We start from the raw sequence: 22,579 nt of genomic DNA on the forward strand, positions 1-22,579 counted from the left end.
TTATATTTATTATACTTATTGTATTTAAAAACAACATATTAAAGGTAACTGATACATTTTAACTTAATAAAAAAGGCGATTTTATTTATTTATTTTTAAATAAATCTACGCAATATTCATGAGTCGGGAATTACAAGATATATCTGTTTTATGCATATTGAATTATCGAATAAGTAAGACAAACGATGTAGAACAAATAAGATTAGAAAAAAATTCTACGTCTTGAATAAGAAAAATCGACAGTCAAAGTTGTTTGAATTTAAGATATTAATATTTTGAATGAAATGTCGAGCTCGAGCGTTGAACAAGCTCACTTTTGGATACTTATTATGTCTAAAAGGTATAGTTGAAAAATAAAAAGCAGATTACTAATGCATTAGAAGAGAAATTAACACCCTCGTACAGCATAAGAGCGCTTTTAAAAAAATCAGAAGGTCGGTATAAATTTATTTTTTACATATTTACATGAAGCTCTGTAGCGTGAATGCCATGATCCGGTCATCAAAAACTCGTGCCGACCATCAGTATTTATGCAAGTCGTATCATTATAATCTATATATGCATTTTTAACCCGTGGAAAATGCTTATCCTGGCTTATTGGCTCGCTCGTCGATTGTTTGGTGCATCTCAATCCATAAATAAGCACCATCGCGCCTATACACCCACACATGTACGCACGCACTTAACATATGTAACCATAGAGGCAATCCTGCCAGAAAAGTGCCATAAGTTGGTATCGTCTTTTCAAATAATCAATTAGCGACACTACCGAAGATTTGCGCTGTGTGCACTTAATTTTTTTGACTCTATCGTTCTACGAAGAGTGGCCCACCCGAAAATAATTTAACCTATCGCTCCACATGTTGGTGACACCCTTTTCTGCCCAAACGAGTGCTGACGTCAATAAAAACCAAAATATATTTTAGCTTTATATGGTTTTTTAGAATTTCATGGGTAATTAAAAAAATGGAATTTGGATTCTAATGTGAATTTAGCGGCTCCAAAAACGTCAAATTCTATATCTTTGTTTATTTTTTAACCTTTACAGAGTTCTCAATAAGAAAGCTCTGCAAGAGTCGAATTTTGGATAGGAAGAGTTGAAGTTAGATTGACGCTATCATTTTTAATTTTTTTTATCAATTTCATGTAATTTTAATAAAATGTATTTTACTTTGTGAATTTTAGCTTTGTTACGAGTTGAAAAAATTCTCGAGTATTTTTACCGATGGGCGCAATTTTTTCTCTCTTAGGTAGCCCATAGAATGATAATGTGAAAAAATTAGGCGTTTACCCTTTTGACATTTTTTCAAAATCGTACCGAAGTAAAAGTAAATTGTTTCCGAGGAATAACTCATTTGTATGTGTGTATGATGTGTTGTGTGTGCGTGTGCGCGTGCGTGCATGTATGTGTATGTGCGCGCGCGCACGTATTCATGTGTAAAAAATCTAGATGTACTTGCCTACGGTCAAATATTACGTAGCTCTCTCTCTCTTTCCTGTGACACAAGTAATTTAGGAAAATGCAAGAGAGACGTACCAATCAACGAAAGCTGCTCGTCGAACGTTTGTTTTTGTTTATTTTGAGCAAATAATCGCAGCTTCTCGTCGCAGTGTACGGTAGGCAATAATATTTCGATGGCATCATAAATCGCTAAACTTCAATTATTGTGCGTCCTTACTGCTGTTGCTGCGGCTGCTGTTGCTGCTGCTGCTGCTGTTGATTTTGCGAGTCTGCAGCCGCGTAGCCGTAGGACTGCGAATAATCCTGCCAATTGGAGTAGTCGTAGCCGTCGGTTGCACCAGTTGTCGTGCTAGTGCCGCTTGCCTGCAACATTACGTTTCCATTAGTTCAAGCAAGTACACATTGCTCGTCGCAGTCCATTTTATCTAACATTGCTAAGTTTGTCATTAATTTCATTACTTTTTCTAATGAAACAATCATTCTTTTCTTACTATTTTGGGAAAGCTATTCAATCCTCTAGTATTTTCTACAATTACGTTTACTAAATAAACAATTGAAACAAAGATATATAAATTGAAGCCATTGTTAGTACTGCATTAGTTAGTCAATAATGCATGCAACGATAAGTGTCAGAAAGTAAGGTAACGCAATCGCAATTTATCTTTAAATAAAGATGTCGATTATACAGTATATTGCATGAAAACATTATTCTTTATACGCTCTTATTCGGAAATCGAAATAATGGAGCATTGATAGGAAGAACAAGTTCTTATATTTAATAAATAGTAGTGTTAGAAACAGAATAGAAAAATGCAAAACAAATCGTGGAAATTGATATCATCATTAAATAATTATCAACTTTTTTAGGGATAATTTAAGGGATAAAATATTCCTTTGATCCATAGGATACAGCAAATAGGAACCCATTGGATTCATGGATTCATAACTGTTACATCAGGCAGTAAATAATAAACTACAAAGCTTATTTCACTGAGTAATATTATAATAATATTACTATATTTATTTATAAAGTATAATCACTATTTGGTCATAAAAATTTACAACATTTCATTGAATATTTAATAAGCATAGATCATGTTTTCTCAGTTGTATCATTGATCTATATAATTGTACAATTAATGTTTCGTAGAAATCGTAAAACTTCTTTGCTAAAATTCGTCCTAACATACACAAAAGTGATATTTTTTACTTTTAACATTCAATTATTCTTACGATTAATCAAATTAAGTATCAAAGTTGAATACGTAGGGTAGAAAAATTAATCATCTCTTTTCAACAATCTCATTCTACTGTAATCTTTAGCGCTGTTTCGATTATTTGAGGATTGTGACACTATGATAGTTGCTACGTTTGTCAAAAATGAAGAAATGAAAAATTGTTTTTAACTTTAGACAATCAACTGATGCTAACTGTATTTATTCTTTGTAAGGAAACTTTCGCTTTTCTCCTCGGTAAGAGCAAGTAACCTCTTTACTTACTTAGTTTACAAAATATCTTATATTATTTTTCTGTTAAAATTTTAGGACACGAATCAACATCACTTACAAGCACTTTTTTACTTTTTTTATCTTATGAATATATGTATATGCGCTAACCGAGTAACGATATTGATATAAAATTAAATAAAATACAATGATCTAAAAACTCGATAGCAGTCAAGATTACATTATAACAACTGAAATACATAATAAAAAATGTGCTAGTTGTTGCCAAGAAACAAAATTTCATCCCAGCAAATTTGTACGCCTAAAACATCCATAGCAACGCCAATGTATCTAGGCTTAAAGCCTAGCTTTTGCTGAAGATATTATCTTCTGGAAACACTACACGCGCTCACGCACATAATGGTCATAATAATAATTATAATTGTGGTCGATAATTCATTAAATAGGATAGAAGGGGAACGGGTGGAGAATGAAGAAATTGAGCAAGTATTGTTGGGTGTCAATCTAACGAAGATAGAAGAGCGTAATACCTAACTTTCTGTCGCTTAAGGGGCTTCAATCGAATTAGCGCGTGATGGGTGGTTATTTTTTGCTTACGGCTTGACTGGTCTGCGAGGCAGCGGGCTGAGCCGACTGGGTCTGCTGACCGGTAACGCTCTGAGTTGCGCCAGTGTTGGTGCCGGAGGCCTGCTGGTTGCCACCCCAATACTGATTATAATACTGGCTACTCCAGTTGCTCCAGTTGGCGCCATTGCCGTAACCACTCGAGCCGTAACCAGCGGCGCTACTATTGCCGCTGGAGCCTCCGCCGTAGTTGTTCTGACCGCCGTAACCTTTCCAGCTGCCGCCGCTGCCACCCCAGGCCTGCTGAGCGCTTCCCCAGCCGCCCGATTGGCCGCCCCAGCCGCCCGACTGGCCACCCCAGCCTTGACTGGCCCATGCGCTAGAGCCACCGCCACCTTGGTAACTACGGGCATTTCAACGTGTTTTCGGCGCACGGCAAATCTCAGGATCAGAGAAACCGAAAATAAACAACTCACCCCATAGCGTTCCAGCCGCCGGGGCGTCCGGACTGTCTGTTGCGGTCGTTCCCTTGACGTCGGTCGTTGCGGTCTCCCATTCTAGGAGGTGGTCCGCCCCTACCTCGCCAACCGCCGCCCGGTGATCCATAGCGGCCGCCCATCGGACTTCCCCGCATACGGTTGCCTTCACGCCAACCGCCACCGGGCCCACCTCTCCACGGACCTCCGCTTCTTCTGTCGTTGACTACAATAAAAACGCGAGTTCATTTGATTGCGCCTAACCTGTACACAGTTGCAAATTACACATTTGACTTACAGCCTGGCCTGCGGTTATCCCGATTGTTGCGGTCTTTGTTCCCGTTATCGAAGCGAGATCGTTTGTTGGACTGCTGATTCTGTCCGTATCCAGCAGATTTACCCTCTGATATATATGATTCAATCAGTTTTTTGCCCTCTTCTTCTGCAAGTTCGGCCCATATAACTTCTTCGAATGACTCGCCGACCATTGGGGCAGACAAATTTGCTGCAAATATCCATGAATTATTACTCTGTGAAATTTTTTTGACGGCAATTACTGTAATTGTTTACCTTTAACTTCCAACATAGATGATTCTCTAATCTCCTCGCCATCAGACTCCTCCTTACGTTTGGCTATGCGTGCTTTCAATTCGTCATCGGTTGGTAGTAAAATTATTGCCTTTCGATGAAATCCATAAAAGTTTCTCATCTTTCGCTTTTGAGCTGATCCATATACATTTGCTTGCTACAAGCACAGCAATCATCAATTATAGCATTTGTAACTTTGAATCTAAGAATATCTTTTGAGATTTGCACTTACTTGATCCAAAATGTAATTTCTCCTTCTAGATGGAGCTGATTCTAGTAATTTGTTGACGGCTCTTGAACACTTTTCCACAACGTGTTCCCAACGCCCCTTGAACTTGTCTTTCAAAGGCGCTCCATCAACCTGCATGGAATAAAATAACATATTAAATTGAAGACTTAAGTTTATTGATCGAAATAATTAATATTTACCGTCATTCTCTGAATAAGACTGTGCGTTCCTAAGACGCTATACATTTTCTCTGGATTCTCAGCTACATGTTTCATAGCCCATGAAGTTTTTCCAGATAACGGTAGACCGCAAAGGAGAATGACCTCACAGTCTTCTCTTTTTTCAGGTCGGCGAGGACCGAGAATTCGATCATTTTCATCAACTTTACCAGCAAAGTGGTATCTAAACATCAAGAATATAATAAACATGTAACAACATCCAAATATTTTTTTACTGTCGAATAAAAAATATGTACCCTTCTAAAGGTTGGCTCCAGTTTTCTTCCTGCCCAAAGTTTACTGAAAATGAACAATTTCTGCCCAGCAAGTGTGGGAACAAAGCTTTACCTTCCAATTCGTCCTTCTTCACAACAAATGCTGGACCTTGAGTTTCCCCGTTCAACGTGTAAATTAATGTCACGTTTTCGTCGGTTTCAAAATCGGCGTAACACCCGATAACATCATTTTTGGCAAAAGGCTTGCCGTATTCAGTAAATTCTTTGTCTGTCGATTTTTTCCCTGACCCATCGTATCCATAGGAAAATTTCTCTTCACCTATCGGAAAAACCAGTTTTATTTAATTAGCTACCTTATCTCTGCGAATAAAGATATTACTTTCTAGCAAGTACAACTGACCTAATTGCAAGGTTGTGCCTATTATTGACCAACCAAGTCTTAAAATACTAGGTATTTTCTCATCATCAGCGGGAATGGCTCCACTATTGTCACCCTTACTAGCAGCGGCTGCAGCTGAGATATTATCAAATTCAGACGTAACTTTCGCTTCATAGTAAATTTTGCCCTTGTTAAAACCATGAGAGGCACGCACACCAGCCCACATAAAATTAAAACCGTCTCCTTGCATTGGTGATGCCGACAGAAAATTCAAAGCATTGATCACCAGATTTAAATCGGAGTCATCTAAAAATTAATTTTGTAGTCACGTTTAATATAGTTACAATAAACATTGACATATAATAAGCTTATTGTTTATATACTTACACCACGATAATAACACTGACTTTTCATCAAACACTGGTTCATTCTCTGGTCTTGCGATTGGCGGAGCTCGCGGAGCTTCTTCACGCGGACTAGGCGATCTTTTACGCTTTCTATCTTCTGTTTTTTTCTCATGTTCCTCTTCTGGCTAAAAAAATAATAAATATTTTTAAAATATTCTACTGTTTTCTTGATTCGCACTTCGGTACTATTTTTTATTATTTAAAGTAACTTAATTAAGTATCTCAAAACTGGTAAAATACCTGTCCATCTGTTTCCATGGGTTTAGCATCATTTACTTGATCTACTTCCATAGATTGGGCATCTGCTTTATCCTTTGAGTCTTTAACTTCCACTTTATCTGTTTGCATTGGTTCTGCTAAATCAGCTTTCAGTTTTTTATTTGGACTCACTGCAGTTTCATGTGATGGACTTTGTTTATTCTATATTAAAATATTGATGTCAATTATCATAATTTTTTCAAAACAATTTGTAATTACTGATGTATCGGTATTATTTTTCATAATAAATTCAATTAAGAAAATAGTTATAATGTTTTGAACATTTTAATTTCATTTGTTTAAATGTTATAAACAAAAATACGTTAACAGTCATCAGATGGAATAGAATCAAAAAACCTTTTCTGAACTTACAGATGGTTTAACTGGATTTTGAGCTATTGCCTTGTCAGGAATTTCGACAATTTTGACTGGTGTCTGTGCCTTGGCAAGACTACTTTCAGTAGTCTTGGCTGGTATCTCTTCTGCTGTCTTAGCAGGACTCTCATCAGTCTTCACTGGTGTCTGTTCTGCTGTCTTGTCAGGACACTCTGTAGTCTTGGCAGGTGTCAGTTCCACTGTCTTGATAGGACTCTCAGTAGTCTTGATTGGTGTCTGTGTCTTGGCAAGATTCTCCTCCACCTTGACAGGAGATTCTGTAGTCTTGACTGGTGTCTTTACAGGGCTTTGAGCTTTTTCTTTAACAGGACTTTCAGCAGCTTGCTTAACTGGACTTTGAACCACAGTTTGCTGTTTACCTGGGCTTTGAGGTACAGATTGCTTAGGTGGGCTCTGAGCTCTAGTTTTGATTGGACTCTGAGCTCCAGTTTTGATTGGACTCTGAGCATTAGCCAGTTTTTGAATTTCATCACTGGAGCGTCGAGTGATTTCTTGTGCTTGGTCAGGTACATGTTTTTCAGCTTCTTTTACAACTTCCAACTGAATTTTCTTAGGGGACTAAAAAAAAATTAAAAAAAAATATTTGTATTACCACATAAAGATAGAATAACTTATCAAAATTTTTTATAATAATTACCTCATTTTCTACAATTTCTTTCTGTTCTTTTTTAGGTGTAGTTTGAAGTTCTTGTTTCTTAGGTGACGTAATAACAGTCTGTTGCTTAAGTGTTGTGGGGGAAGAAACAATCTCGGGAGCAGCTGCTGGCTCATCAGAATCCTTTTTGGGGCTTAGAGTTTGTGCATCATCTTTTTTAGATAATTCAACTGATACAACTGATTTCTGAGGTAAGACAGCAGGAGCAACATCCTTATTGGGTGAAGACTTATCTTCCTCAACTATAGGTTCTAAGGCAGATTCTATATGGATTTCTGATGCAGTAGATCTGGCAGGTGATTGTCTGCTCAGTGAAGATCTAGAACTACTTCTTCTGGTCGGAGTTTTTGCAGGAGTTGTGGGCTCTCTTGAAGTATGTCTAGATGATCTACTGGGAGTTCTAGGTGGTGGCTTTGAACATTCTGTGTCATCTTCACTTTCTGAAGTTTGATCTAGCTTTTGAGTAGGAACAACTACTAAAATAAAGTATATAAGCAATTATTATTTTGTAAATATTCATACTATAAATTGATTTCCCTATATACATATTGGAATAGTACTGAATAAGCATAAATTTTGTACATTATGTAACTAGTGAACCTTGAATGATATTTGAAAGTTTGGAAAGTCTCATTCAAACCATAAACTACGATTAAATTACGTTTGCCATGTGAATTAAAAGAATTGCAGAGTTGAACAAGTTGAACAATTTTGAGTGAAAATGTAATTTACGCTAACGATTACGAGTACTGTTTTAGAAACAAGCGAATTGTCTGTGAACAAGACAACAAAGACGATGCGAAAAACGTTGTTGATGAGAGTTGAGAAGTGAAAAACAGACGCGCACTCGCGGGGTAACGGGAAAATAAGAGTACCGTGAGGCGCGCGTTGGACAAACGTCGGGGGCGGGCGCCGCTTATCAGACTGTCCTCGTCGCGCTCGTACGAGTCAAAACAGCGTGGCGGCGCCAAAAGCGAGGGAAGCCGGAGTCAGAAAGAGATAGACAGAGACAGAGGACAGAGTGGCGAGAGGTTAAGTCGGGCTATCCCCGAGACGTCGGCTGAGCGTAAATGACTTACGCGACTCAGAAGGTCCGCCAGCGGTCTTTTCATCGTCGAGGGCCTGGCGTAATCGATCGACCAACACCGGCTTGTTACCCTTGGTGTCGAGGCCGCGTTTACTCAGCTCAGCCCGTAGCTCCACGACCTTCAGCTTGGCCGGATCCATGCTCGCTCGCTGCTAGCACGCGCGCTCACGACAACAAGCAAAAGCCAACTGGCCGTTACGAGTAAACTAAATTGATCACTGAAAACCGCGCGGGTCTGCGGCAGCTTCTGTCTGTTGGCTGCTATCGTCTGGACGGAGGTTATTCTCCGTTGCACTCGCGGTCCCTGATACTCGCACTTGTCGGTTCGTCAGTCGCCGCTCTATACTCGCTCACCGCGTGCCAATATGGCGTCTTCGTGCCGCCGAGCCCCGAAGCAAACTCCACTGACGCCAGCCGCCTCTTCCCTTCTCGCTCCAACCCCTTGACGCAATTGGTCGCAATGTTCTTGCGTCTCTTTCTCTCTCGTGCTCTTGCCTAAGCTTCGTTATGTTATACGAGTCAAGCCGGTCTACCGTCTACGTTTCCAACCGTTTTTCGACGCCAGAGACATCTTTGTCCCCTTTCCCGTCCCTTCTAATATCACGTGACGCCCGTGTCACTCTTTTCAAATTTTCGAGCAATTATATATGTATATATACTTTGTAGGTACCCACCATCCAGACATTAATTCATGACCCGCGAAGTTCATAATTGAAATTATTTTCGAGGATTAACATAAGCATTGGTAGGTTCAAATGGTTTTTTCCTGACAAGTTGCGGGACACAACTTGCTAGAATAAGCACTTAATTAACCTAACCTCTTTTAGCGTCATCGATGCTCTAAGTAATTTGCATTTTGAACTTCACGTGTCGCGAATTAATGTCCGCGCAGAGTATCTATATACTTCTAAGTACCTCTTTTTGCATAAAAATGTCTCCGATATTGTTAAAAAAATGACATATTAGGAAAGTTGATTTAAAACATCGACACACTACAATGAAAAACTCATATTACATTCACTATAATTTTTCATCACTAAAACGATTAGGGCTTTTCTGCATAAGGAGACATCGAACATTTATTGAGATTATCAAATTACAAAATCAATTGTTTGTTAACATCTGGGTGTGTCCGTGATTGCACAGGATGCGGGTACCGATAAAAAACAGATCTGTATTAACATTATTAGTGCAATAATATATATATCATTTAGCTATATTTTTCACCACGATAAACTTTTGATGGCGGGTGTACGACATCCAATATCTCCTTATGTAGAAAATCCCTTACACTGGTTAATTTGACGACATTATTATCCATTAAACATACTTTTTTTACTGTTTTAATTACTGCAGCCAATTATATATATACACGCAGTTATACAATTTTTCGGCGATTTTTTGTACCAAAACATATATACATTGTAACAACATTGTAACAAAACACACACACACACATATATATGTTTTGTTTACATTGTTCAATGAAATGTGATCCGAGTATGAAAGTTAGCCATCAAGATTCTTATATAGTCTACTGTGTAGACGGAGCGTTATGACAATTTTTGGAATTATGCATATCATAATTTTTTTAATAAATAAGATGTTTCATTATTGGAGCAATTAGACTAAATATGTATATAATTATTTTATGAATCGACATTTCCTATTTTTTTCTTTTTCCTATTTTTATTTCTATCTTCTAGGTCCGAAAAAACAGTGCTATTGACTGAAGTTATGATTGTATGATAACAGAATATTACCATTCCACCAACAGATAATAGATAACAACATTGTTTGTATAATTACATAAATAACAGAAAAATAAAAATAAAGCTCACGAGGTGCGCTAAATAACGTTATTTTTTTATTTTTCCTATTCTATCCCTTTCCTATTCTATCCTATCCTATCTCTTTCTCCTATCTTAAAAAAATAATGAGTCGCCGTCATCCAGCGTTGTAATTGGTTGATGTTAAAAAAGAGCGCGAATCCTCTCCTCCTATCTTAAAAAAATGATAAGTCGCCGTCACCCAGCGTTGTAATTGGTTTGGTTGATGTTAAAAAAGAGCGCGAAATTGTGAAATTTCGTATACTTTGAAATATTTTTATTATATTTCTAGAAGTACCAGATTTATATTTCAGTAGTAAATTCAGTTTATAAATAATAATCTGCAAGATTAGAAAAATATCGTTATAAAATCGTTTTGAAGACATAAGACGTTACGTTTTGAAATTATTTGTACAAGTAGTTAATTTTTTAACCATCTGTGATACGGAAATTAATATTATCGTGTTAAAATTTGGCAGAAAGGGAAAGAAAATGTCATACATTGTAAATTAAGAAGTATGCAAGTAATGAAAATTAATTATCAGAATATTAAACCCGTCAAACTTGAATAATATTCACAGGTGTTCTTATAGAAGCAACAAAAAGCACACGATATTAAATGTATTACTAATATACGATTAATGCCACAATTACATTCTACTATTGAGTATGTAAAGCTTACAGTATGTTGTATAATAGTATAATAGCTTAATTGATCGTATGTTGAATTAATCTTTTGGAAGATTTATCTTGAAACGAGTAAAAATTCATCGGTACTTGTGAAAAAAATAGGTGAAAGTTCTATTTTTATTCATTAATGAATATTGATGTATGTAGTCTTTTTTAAAAGCATGACTTATATTCGTGTCCATTAGAATCTCCAAGTTGACATGTAAAAGTTTCAAATAATGTGATAAATAACAGAAAAACGTAAAAGAAAGAGCGTGCGAAGTACGCCTAATAACATTACTATAGTACCTTAGAAAATATATTGCATGAACATTCTTTACTATATACATATTTTATATACTACACAGCTATTTCATATCATGTTACATACCTACTACCTATATACATATGTATGTATATATACAATCATAAACATACAGTCATATATAGGTAAATGCATATATGTGATGACATTGGAAAAGTCTTACTTTAGTCACGTGATTATAAAACTGATAAAATCGGCGGCGCCCGGCACAAGTGGAATCTTTGTAATATCCTTGACGGATAGGTGATGCTTTATAGAAATGCCTATCAGTGTACACTAGTGTAAAAATCAATCGAAAGTTTTTATTAAAATATATTATTTAATTATAAAAATTAAAAATTAAAATTTATCAAAACTTTTACAATAAATAATAAAGAGTAAGAATATATTCTACTGAGGATTTCTTAAAATTTCTTCTTTAATATATACAGATCAGTTATGGATAAAAACAAAGCATTGATTAAAAAAGCTTTGATGGAAAAAAAAGTAGATATAGTTTTAAAAGCATGGTATCAAATACCAACAAAAATATCCAAAGAATCAATTAAAGCAAGACAAGTAGGAAACCAAGAATTCAAAAAATGCAACCATACTGCTCAGACACATGAAAAAATTTGGAGTTGTTATTCACGAAGTATAGCTAAAGCACCTATTGCATCAGAGGATCTTGCTGCTGCTTATAGTAACAGATCAGCCTTTCTTTTACACATTCAAAAATTTAATGATAGTATTGCAGATATTAATAGGGCTTTGCAAATTACTCAAATAAATTGCCTGAAAGTTAAACTTCTTTGCCGAAAAATACAATGTTTTTCTGCATTGAATATGGATGGAACAGAAAATATTTTGGACCAAGCAAAATATTGGTTTTGTAAAGTTGAGCAAAAAGATAAAGATTTGCTAATTAAAATCATTGAAAAAACTAAAGCTATTGTGAGAAGTAATGATGCAAGTTTACTTGAAACAGAATTTCCTTCTAAAATTTTAATCAAGGACATCTCGGAGTAAGGTGAAGAAAATATTTTAATAATTTAAGAGAGTTTAATATAATTTTTAATTTTCAGTAAAATTAATAGTGAAGAAATTTTGAAAATTCAAAATGTTTTAAAGATTAACGAATCTACTGATCCTTTGAATACTGTGTCATTAAAATACAGTGAAAAATATGGAAGACATTTGATTGCCAACAGAGATATAAAACCTGGAGAAATTATAAATATCTCTAGACCATATGTTACAGCTTTAAATTTGAATAATTTCTATGCTTTTTGTGGCCATTGCTTAAAAACTTCATGGGCCAGTATACCATGTGATTACTGTAGTTGGTGTATGTTTTGTTCTGAAGAATGTAAAAATGAAGCTTGGAAAAAGTATCATGATATTGAATGTCAGATGATACCATACATAAAGTTCAATCAAACATCAGATTATTGGAAACAAATTGGCTTAAAGTTGACCATTATGTCAGTTAAAGAAGCTGGAGGCATTGAAGAACTTAAGAAAGAATTGAAGAAGATTGACAACTATAAAAGTGAATATTTTTTAATTTATTTCCTTAGATCCTATAATTTTGTATTCAAAGGTACTTTCATGATGTGATGTTTTTATTTCGATATCTTTTAGGTGAGTTAAAAAAATGTTTTTCAAACAATAAACTCCAAGATAATTGCTTCCAAAGTATTTACAGCTTATCTAGCAATGTTTCAGCAAATGCTTTACAAATACATATTGATCATTCAGTCCTTACATTAATCATTTTAGCTAAATCAACTAATTTTTTTGGCACAAACATGAAATTTTGTTCAACTGAAGATCTATTAGAAAATGAAGATGTTTTATTTATTGGCTCATTACTTTTAAAATTCTTTAAAATAAGTGATATTAATACTCATTGTGTAAGTACTATAATGATACTACTTTTATCTTTCGTAAACCAAAATGTAGATTTGAAATTTAAATAAATACATCAAAATGTTACTGATACAAAGGTAATGGAAGGAAGTTCTGACTGTAGATTTGAAAATAGTATAGAAAAATGTCAAATCAACCGTTGTTGTGAAAGAGGTATCTGCCTTGCTACAGTTCCTAGTTTCCTTAATCACAGTTGTTATCCAACTGTTAGGAAATGTTTTACTGAAGATATGCAACTCATAATTTATGCTTTGCAGCCAATAAAAAAGAATGAACAAGTATTGAAAATTAAATTTAATGCTACTTAATTACTATCAAACTTAATGTTTAATTGAATTTTTTTTAGTTATTTGACTCCTACATAGGATGTTACTTTTCTAAGACCTATAATGAACGGAAAAAACAGCTTGAAGAATTCAATTTTGAATGTGATTGTCTCCCATGTAAAGAACAATGGCCAACAATAAACCTGCTTCAAGTCAGTACTTGTAAATGTATTATGAAAAAACAATTATATCTATACTGACTAAAAAAAATCATTAAAATTTTATAGAGTCACTTAAATTATGTTGATAAAAGCAATAACTCTACCTTTGAAACTGCTTTACTTACAAAATATGAATCTCTGATAGAATGCAAGGATGGTAAACTTTTCAATTTAAATGCACTCAATAATTTGTCAAAAGATATCGAAGAAGCCAAAAAAAAATTGTCTGAACCTTCATATGCTATGGCTACCTTAATATCTACACTTTGGACTATTTTTGATTATGTTTATGGTATTAGATTAACAGTAACCGATAAGTGTAATAAGATTTAATCTGTAAGAACATTTTTTCAAATAATTTTTGTAAGATAAAATAAAATTATCATCTACAACAACAAATAATATCTTATTCATAAATTTATTTTTATATAATGAAATCATAAAATGTGATTCATTGAGTTCATAATAATTTAAGTTATGAAATAATAAATTATTAGAGAGTAGTGATAATTATAATGAATTTCAAATATATGGCGGGCTTTGTTTAGTTCGATTCGTAGTCGTCACGTCGATGCGGTGCCAATGTGCTCGAATTATTTAATAGCTAACTTATCTAACCTAGAAATAGAAAAAGTACTTTTGTTTATGATCTGTGCGCACGTGGTTATTGAGATTTCTTCTAAGTATTCAGAAGTTATTATATTTTCAATGAAAATGCAAGAAATAAAAATAAAAATGGAAGTTGATGAGGATACAAAAGAAAATGTAGATATCTCTTGTGTTAAAGAGGTCAGCTACGAAGAAAAATTAAAAATAGTAAATGCAATAGCCGGTCCTATGGCACCAAAGAAATTGACTAAAAGAATATACAAATGCATAAAAAAAGGTATTTAAATCACACATGATAATTTTCTTTTACATTTACAACAAATCGTTTAGTTCAATTTTCGTTGTTTTGACAGCATCAAAACACAAGGGTTATGTTAGAAACGGATTGAAAGATGTTCAGAAACATATTAGGAAAGGAGAAACTGGGTGAGTTTATTTATTCATATAAAAATCTTTTATTTATGATAGAATGAATCAATAACCATAGTTCTATTATCATTTTTGTAAATATTTTTGTACTATTGCTTTACATAATATTACAAGTATTGAATTTTAATCATTAAAACTACTTTTAATATTTCAAATATTTTATTTGATACTGTTTATTATTATAAACTCAAAAATTTTAGTGATAAGCATTTATAGCATAATATTGTATTTTGTTGTTGTAGAATTGTAGTATTTGCTGGTGATGTATATCCTATTGAAATTATGTGTCATTTACCAGTAGTATGCGAAAATAAAAATATTCCATATTGCTATACTCCTTCAAGACAAGACATTGGAACTGCTCTTGGTGTTAAGCGGGGGAGTTTGATGGTTCTTATCAAAGAACATCCAGATTACAAGGACATATACGATGAGGTGAAATCAGCAATGGAAACATTGTCAAGTCCATTATAAGATTCTTATGTGAATAGTATAGGTTATTTTTTATTTTATGAGACACTAAATATATTAAAAATATCTTTATACAAACTGATAAATGAGAAGTTTGTAAGCTTAATTTTTTGCTTGTATAAATATTAATGAATAACAAAGTTATATTTTATAAAACAGTGCTTGTAATTAGATGAAATAATTTTGTATAAAACTTTGTAATATTTCATGTTTCCAAACAAATTTGAAATAAAGTAGTCAAACATGATTGATGGGATTGATTGAATTTTTCCAATGTAGAACTGACAGAAAAACTGAATTTATTGAATCAAAAAGTTGACTATTTACAATTTGTGATTATTGAAATATTAAATATTAAATATGCAAGAACAATTTTATGTTGTTTCTATTTGAACTGCATTTTGTCATTATTATCTCATTAGGTGAATTTAGGTATTTGCAAAATTGTTTTGATATAAAATTTCTTGAAATAAGTACAGATGTATATTATTTTAAATAAAACTTGAAATGTGTATTAGATGTTTACTTAATCTGAATAGTACAATAGAATGAAAACAAAATCATAGTTGCAAAAGATAAGTTTTTAAAAATTCTTGTAATAAACATAACGAGGACGTGGAGTATTTGACGCGCCGCAGACGAGCAGTTTAATTTCTGACTTATTTATTACATTTTATCGCCTCTTCTTATATCAGGGTGACGGTTACTAGAGACGTGCTGCAGTACTTGTTGGGTTTGGCAAAACTGATCATCTGTGACCATAATGGGTATCATCTGTATTGTGTTCTATCAAATATTTGAAATGTTATCAAATTACGTGGAAAAATCAATCTAAGGCGACATAGACTGCAGTCGTCGTCTTGTCGTAAATAGTCCTGCAATATTTTCAAGTAGCGACAACATTTAAAAAGTTGACTTGAATTTTCAATGAAGTTGATATATTTTGATAATTACATCAATTAATACACATTAGCGCTTCGTTTATTACTAGTAGTCTAACGTAATAATACTTTGGAAATGAAAAAAAAACACAATTATAAACTGAGATTAATCGAAAGCTCTCGTTAATCATTCGAATCAAGACATCCCTTAAAATGTCCTTTGCTAAAATACTTGGTCACTCAGACGAGTCAATGTTAGACTGCCAGCAGTCCAGGCGAACTTGTATCGAAGCGATGTTCGAACGAACGTGAACGTCTTGTTAATCGTCGTAAGTGGTTGGAGTAACAATGCAAAACAAAGATTGGCACGAACGAGGCCAACAGGGCGCAAGGAAAAAATAAAAATAAGCCGGAGTGGCGAAGAGGCAGGCCTGCGGAGGCGAGTGGTGGTCAGTCGGCGGCGGGTTTGGCGGCGGGTTTGGCGGCGGGTTTGGCGGCGAGTACGGCCTGTGGCCTCGGCACGCGCACGAGGTTGTCGGCGGCGGAGAACTGCTTCTTGTAGTTGGAGGCGTTGACGAAGGCCATCCAGTGGAGCTTGGGCACCGGGTAGCAGGAGACGACGCCGAGGCCCTGGAAGTACTGGGGCGTCTGCAGGGCGGCCGGCGGCTTGCGGTGCAGCGAGCCGTGCCCGTCGGCCTCGTCGAAGAACTTGCGCAGCTGCCGCCTCAGCGCGGCGATGGCCAGCTCGCTGCTGTCGCGGCGCAGTCGGCGCCCCGTCCACGGGCCCGCCACCGCGATCCCGTCCAGCGTCACTGAAACCGCCAGGTAGCGCTCGTCATCAGCCTGGCCCTCGTGCCCCGCCGTGCCGCGGGCCTCTCTACTCACTCGACATCGAGTCGTCCATCGCTGGGCCGTGGCCCCGGCGCACTGCCGGCGTCGCTCGCTCGTCGCCACCTGCTGCTCTGTCGAACGTCTCGCTTTCGACGGCACTGGGCGCTCGCCGCTCGCGTCGGCGCGCGCGATGTCGAACACGCGAGAAAAATGCGCAGCTATATGCTCGCTCGATCGGAAAGCGATCCAAGCGCGCTATAACTGGCGGTGGCTTTCTCTGCGGAGCCGCGAGCGCAAACTACCGCCGCGAATCGGACGCAGCTCGGGCTCGACTTAGCGCGTCCGCCTTCGATCCGACGCCAGCGCGTTTATATTTGTGAGCCGGGCGCTCGCTATTTCAAGGCAATTATCGCCAGCCTGCGCGATTATTAGTCGCTTTATTTTTCTTTTTCTCTTCCCCTGCCGTCCCGCCGCCACCCGGTCCATGCCGCTTCCCTTCGCGCGCGCGCGCGATATCGCCGCTCGTTCGATTGGACGCCACGCTCGGCGGCACCGACAAAATAGCACCGTTCTAAATAAACCTGTTCGATATAATATTTCGATCATCGCTGACAATCTCAAGATCTAGTGCGGCGTGTTTACCCGCGAGAGCTCTTAATAACTGCTTCCAAAACTCGTGTATTCTTGGCACCAGTCTACCGCGAGCTCGTGCTATTGACTCCTCTTCAATTGCTTCTTGGATCTGACATCGCGCGTTGCGCAAATCGATCGTATAAGCCAACGCGCATTACTTTCAAATTGGCAATTCTAGATCTTAAGGCAACCATTCAATTTGTAATTAGTCAGCTACGTTTGCTTTCGACACTTTATTCAAGACCAAACACACGGCTCCTGCGAATCAAGGAAAAGCTGTTCTGGCAATAGCTTGCAAAGCAAAAGTTTCGAAATTTCGTCAATTCCCGAAAATTTGAACATTCGACCGAGTAAAACGGCTTGAAAGCAAGCTACGGAACTAGACGTGCAGTAAGCCGTTTCGTCGGTGCAAATAGCAGCTCCCCAAGCCGAAAAGCCAAAACTCTGTGGAAGCCGAACATTTGATAACGATAAAAAATTATGCAATCGGCGATAATTGCTCTTCTATGCAGGTTTTTACTCAATGAACTGCAAGCAAGCGTCGCGCGAGCCTAACGAGTCATCGACATTTTCACAAACTAGCGATTCGATTCTCGAAAATTTAGCTGAAAACGAACAGATTTTATGCGGTCGTTAGCTTGAGCCGCACGCTATTGATGGACAGCTTCATTATTACGGCTGATATCGATGCACCAATAGTCTGTGTCTGTTATTCCATTAGAAAGCTCAGCTTGAAGGACTTTTGCATCGAGTCGACACCGTTGTCCTGGGTTGCCGCTAGAACATTTTCGTCCCTAGGCATCCCTTCGAATTATACCGCCTAACGTAGTGCAATCATTTGACATTGTCGTTATTACCATCAGCTCAATTTTTTATTACTCTCAAACTACAATCGTTGTATTTACTCTATATAAAAGACAAATGTAACTTGCATAGAAGAGACATTGTTACTCACGCAAGAGACGAGAAATTTCATTCAGATTCACACTTAGCCTTAGTTTTGAAGTGGCTAATATAAGTACACAAATATTACGCGTTGAATGTGATCGTGAAAACTCGACTTGAGGAAAGCGTTACGTTGCGGATATCAAAGTGCCAACTCGAGACATTTAAACAGAAAAAAACGTAATCTTTTTTTACAGTGGGTCTTGAGTTGTTCAATGCTCGTACACAAGAAGGTTCAAATATTTCATAATATGACATTGGGTAAAAATATTTTTTACTGAATTGACAATGTGAGTAATGAAAGCCCCCAATTAAGTAAAGTTATTCGAAAGGAATAGAAAGCCTCGCTTTTCTAATACTGTATCTAATATTTTATCATCAAGAACAATTGATCTTTAGACTATTGTAAACAATTTGAACCTTTGAAGATACATTCGATCATTATGAACCATACATGGAATAGCACGATGAAACATAGCAATAATTCAGAATGATCGTGAAACTCAAAAATGTTCGCCAAAGTGCTCTCTATGACTGGAAACAAGAAGGCGCGTGCATTCATAAAAGTTTTCACAAAAAAAATCAATTTAACGGCTATTTGATTTTTAGCGAATGATCAGAATGAACTTTTCAAAAGGAAAGAAGAAGTGCAATCTAAGTTGCCTACCTATATAACTGATTATTGATTTCAAATGCATTGCAAAAACAAATCATATAAGTAAATAGCTAGCATTTTCTCTGGGGGATTCCCACGCGTAATTTAATTATCGCTTTCGAAGCGAAATGCGCACGCTCGGCATTCGAATCGCTCACCTTGAAGTTGACGAGAATGGAAATTGGCGCGAAAAGTAGGCACAAGTGTACTCACCAACAGTCACACACAACTCGACTATGTGTGTAGGTATATTATTTTCATGCGCTGTTGTACAGTGCGACCTGCCTGAGTCACAGCTCCAAACATGCATTTTACGAAATTTCCAGTACCTAAGAGTGTGAAGAAAACTCGGTGATACTCAGCTTTCAACTGCAAGTTTAGCATGTTACAAAGATGAGTCAATTTATCACCGTGCAAGGTATTTAATGATTATTTCCTCCCACTTCTATAACCTTGCTCATTATTTTTTAATACATTATTAACTACAAGCCAAAATAGCAACGTTGCATACAAAAACTATAAGCAAGCTGTTGTTCGCGAGACTTTCCCGTGCCGTTTCCAGATTAATTAAACAATCGGATGTTTTTCAGTTGGCCAATGTGGAAACCAAATTGGAGCAGCTTTCTGGCCATTAGTTCTGCATGAATATGGGGTGCAAAATACAGGTGGAGGAGTGAGCCTTCTCAAAACTTACCAAAATTATAGTAGAAATAATAGAGAATTGTCTGATGCCTTCAACAGTTTTTTTCATGTCCCTGATTGCAGAAAAGAGTTTGCTTTCAAGAGTTTGTCCGATCTGGAGTCTGCTAAGGTCAAAGCTCGAGTAAGTATGGTGTATGAAAATATTTACCAGTACAATTTATTTTTTACTTAATTTTCAAGACGTGTATCAGTTTTCATTAAATCTAGTCAATGCTTTTACTTTACTATTTCTAGTTTTTTCTCTGTTGTATTTTATTTTGAATATGAAATTTAGTATTTATTTCCAGGCTGTATTGGTTGATATGGAAGATAGTGTAGTAGGAAGGTATCGTCATGGAATACTAAGAAATTTATTTGATCAAACCTGCACAGTGACAAACTATCCAGGATCAGGCAACAACTGGTTAGTAATATTTTATTCTTTATCTATAAATTATGCTCATAGTTTCTTTTCAATTAACTGTATATTTCAGGGCTGTTGGATATTACACTCATGGGTTAGATTATCGTGATAAATTGGAGGAAATAATAAGACTGAGTGTTGAAAAATGTGATTGTCTTCATGGTTTTTTAATGGTACATTCATTAGGAGGAGGTACTGGCTCTGGATTGGGAACAGCAACACTGAAATTACTAGATGACTTGTACCCTCATGTGGATAGGTATGTAATTACAATAATCAGTATTTTCTTTACTATTAGATGTGTTAATGTTGAACTATGGAATCTTCACAAATTTATAATTATTTACAAAAAATACCATCATGAAAATCGAATAGGCAAACATTATAATCTTACTTTTATTTTTAGATTTGTTTCTTGTGTTTATCCTGCTAGTACACAAGATGTAGTAACTGCACCTTACAACGTACTTTTGGCAACGCGAGAATTAATTGAACATGCTACATGCGTATTTCCTGCAGAAAATCGTGCTTTACAGGATATGTGTAATGTCTACATGAACAGTAAAAGAGAAAACATTGATCAAGCTAAGTACAATGCTTCTTGTTTACCATTTCAAGATATGAACAGTATTATTGTAAATATGCTTCTACATTTGACAAGGTAATTCCTGTATAATATCATAATTGAAAGTCAGTTGACAACAACATAAAAAATAGCCTATATATATATATATAAAATAGTATATACATATATATATACAGTCGAACCTCTGCTACTGCACCCTCCGCAACTGCCCGACCTCTGCCACTGCCCGTTACCTAGCCTCTCTAACTGCCCGATTTATGACTCGAGCGCAGTGTCGTACGCTCTCGGTCGCTTACCTGGCACCTGCCGGCGGCGCACTTTTATGGGTCTGACGCCGACGCGTCGCTCTTATATCTTGCATATCTTCAAGTATAAGATGACTCCTTGTAATTTGTGACTTATGATTTACACTCCTTGTAATTTATGACTCTTGTAATTTGTGGGGGGGGGGGGGGATATGTACCTAAATTTGTAACATTTTCTCCGGGCCCCCCTCGAGACCAGCGCGGCACGCCACTCAGTGCCCGTACCTGACGGAGCGCTCTTATTGGCTAACGCCAGAGAGCCCGTAGCGGGCAGTGGCGGAGGGCACCAACTCCCGAAAACGTGCAGTAGCAGAGGTCCGACTGTACATAAAAAATAGTATATATATATATATATATATACACACACTTCAATAATGATGAGTAGTTCTAAAATATTTAGAACAATGTAATCATTTTTAGTGGTTCTCGATTTCCTGGAAGTTTAAACACAGATATGAATGAATTGGCAACCAATTTAGTTGCATATCCTCAACTTCATTACATTTTTAGTAGCGTTAGTCCAGTGGCATTAACAGCACCGCAAATTTCAACCACAAATGGCACAAAGTAAATATATTTTAATTAATTTGATCTCATATTAACGTAAAAAAATTATAATAATTTTACTGAAGATTTCAAGATGAACTTTTCACTAACGCTTGGTCTAAAAATAATCAGCTAATAAAAGTAGACCCTCTGCAATCAAACTCCATTGTGATTGGAGCAGCACATATTTATCGAGGAGATTCATCTTTAACTGACATAAGAAGAAATATTGAAAGGTGAATTAGATATTACAAATCCATTTTAAGTGTTTTTTCTACATTATTAACAATTATACTTATTATATTTTTATTCTATTTTCGTTTTATGTAAGTAAAAGTTTCATAAGATATTTCTATTTTAGATTTCAAAATAAAGCCAAATTTACAACATGGAGTAAAGAAGCAATGAAAATAGGTTTATGTTCTATTCCACCTGCAGGTCATCCAGCTTCTTTACTATGCATGATAAATTCCACTGCTATGTCCTCCGTATTCAAAGATATAATCCATCAATTTGACAGGTTATACAATAAAAAGGTAATTTAAATTTTATAAAATTATATTTCACATGTTGCATATATTGTTTGCAAATTAATCCTAATTACAGGCTCACATTCATCACTATTTGCAAGTAGAACAATTTGGGAAAGATGATTTTATAGAAAGCAGAGAAAAGATCTATAGTGTATTTGAACAATATATTAAAATAGAAAAGCAAATCCCAATTAATGTTTCTAGATTACAACTAAATTGAGCTTTTATTTATTAATGAGCCAATGTTATCAATTTCAAAACGAAGTATTGTTAATATTTTATTTTATAACTAATTTGAACCAAAGCTTTTAATTCTTTTTTTGTAATTTTTATAATTGATTGCCATTTTAAAAAAATATTCTAGTGCCAAGTATATTTATAAAAATTGAAAAATTTAAGTTGAATTAC

At 36.0% G+C, this 22,579-nt stretch overlaps 5 protein-coding genes across 8 annotated transcripts; 3 read left to right on the top strand and 2 right to left on the bottom strand.

Annotated features, from left to right (window-relative positions):
- On the bottom strand, positions 1-8,902 carry LOC131675375 (heterogeneous nuclear ribonucleoprotein U-like protein 2). 2 transcript variants are annotated; one of them, XM_058954351.1, is made up of 14 exons: positions 8,414-8,902; positions 7,317-7,807; positions 6,656-7,237; positions 6,266-6,445; positions 6,006-6,150; positions 5,640-5,924; positions 5,261-5,558; positions 4,986-5,187; positions 4,789-4,917; positions 4,539-4,713; positions 4,267-4,473; positions 3,969-4,194; positions 3,526-3,895; positions 1-1,825 (listed from the first exon to the last, which is right to left on the bottom strand). In XM_058954351.1, exons 1-14 carry the CDS (start codon positions 8,559-8,561, stop codon positions 1,676-1,678), a joined length of 3,588 nt encoding a protein of 1,195 aa, XP_058810334.1. In that variant the 5' UTR covers positions 8,562-8,902; the 3' UTR covers positions 1-1,675. The 2 variants fall into 2 exon arrangements, with proteins under 2 accessions (XP_058810334.1, XP_058810328.1); XM_058954345.1 differs by having other exon boundaries at positions 7,317-7,810; positions 8,414-8,901.
- Positions 8,903-11,447: 2,545 nt separating this feature from the next.
- On the top strand, positions 11,448-14,006 carry LOC131675256 (SET and MYND domain-containing protein 4-like). Of its 2 annotated transcripts, XM_058954172.1 has the most exons (7): positions 11,448-11,487; positions 11,676-12,248; positions 12,309-12,775; positions 12,868-13,139; positions 13,233-13,433; positions 13,502-13,633; positions 13,709-14,006. In XM_058954172.1, exons 2-7 carry the CDS (start codon positions 11,683-11,685, stop codon positions 13,973-13,975), a joined length of 1,905 nt encoding a protein of 634 aa, XP_058810155.1. In that variant the 5' UTR covers positions 11,448-11,487; positions 11,676-11,682; the 3' UTR covers positions 13,976-14,006. The 2 variants fall into 2 exon arrangements, with proteins under 2 accessions (XP_058810155.1, XP_058810163.1); XM_058954180.1 differs by having other exon boundaries at positions 11,453-12,248; positions 13,006-13,139.
- A 267-nt stretch (positions 14,007-14,273) lies between these two features.
- Positions 14,274-15,398, top strand: LOC131675249 (H/ACA ribonucleoprotein complex subunit 2-like protein). The gene is made up of 3 exons (XM_058954159.1): positions 14,274-14,528; positions 14,605-14,677; positions 14,923-15,398. Exons 1-3 carry the CDS (start codon positions 14,288-14,290, stop codon positions 15,152-15,154), a joined length of 546 nt encoding a protein of 181 aa, XP_058810142.1. The 5' UTR covers positions 14,274-14,287; the 3' UTR covers positions 15,155-15,398.
- A 46-nt stretch (positions 15,399-15,444) lies between these two features.
- LOC131675207 (uncharacterized) lies at positions 15,445-17,176 on the bottom strand. The gene is made up of 2 exons (XM_058954114.1): positions 16,918-17,176; positions 15,445-16,844 (listed from the first exon to the last, which is right to left on the bottom strand). The coding sequence occupies exons 1-2, from the start codon at positions 16,934-16,936 to the stop codon at positions 16,483-16,485; spliced, it is 381 nt and encodes a 126-aa protein (XP_058810097.1). The 5' UTR covers positions 16,937-17,176; the 3' UTR covers positions 15,445-16,482.
- Positions 17,177-19,327: 2,151 nt separating this feature from the next.
- LOC131671717 (tubulin epsilon chain-like) lies at positions 19,328-22,508 on the top strand. Of its 2 annotated transcripts, XM_058948401.1 has the most exons (9): positions 19,328-19,514; positions 19,687-19,919; positions 20,086-20,201; positions 20,272-20,460; positions 20,608-20,862; positions 21,513-21,659; positions 21,725-21,874; positions 22,000-22,174; positions 22,245-22,508. In XM_058948401.1, exons 1-9 carry the CDS (start codon positions 19,490-19,492, stop codon positions 22,389-22,391), a joined length of 1,437 nt encoding a protein of 478 aa, XP_058804384.1. In that variant the 5' UTR covers positions 19,328-19,489; the 3' UTR covers positions 22,392-22,508. The 2 variants fall into 2 exon arrangements, with proteins under 2 accessions (XP_058804384.1, XP_058804467.1); XM_058948484.1 differs by lacking the exon at positions 19,328-19,514 and having other exon boundaries at positions 19,695-19,919; positions 20,073-20,201.
- Positions 22,509-22,579: the final 71 nt, after the last annotated feature.

The sequence above is a fragment of the Phymastichus coffea genome, unplaced genomic scaffold (genome assembly GCF_024137745.1).
Source record: "Phymastichus coffea isolate CEN01 unplaced genomic scaffold, Cenicafe_Pcof_1.1 PCOF00001, whole genome shotgun sequence".
In the NCBI taxonomy this organism is placed as follows: domain Eukaryota; kingdom Metazoa; phylum Arthropoda; class Insecta; order Hymenoptera; family Eulophidae; genus Phymastichus; species Phymastichus coffea.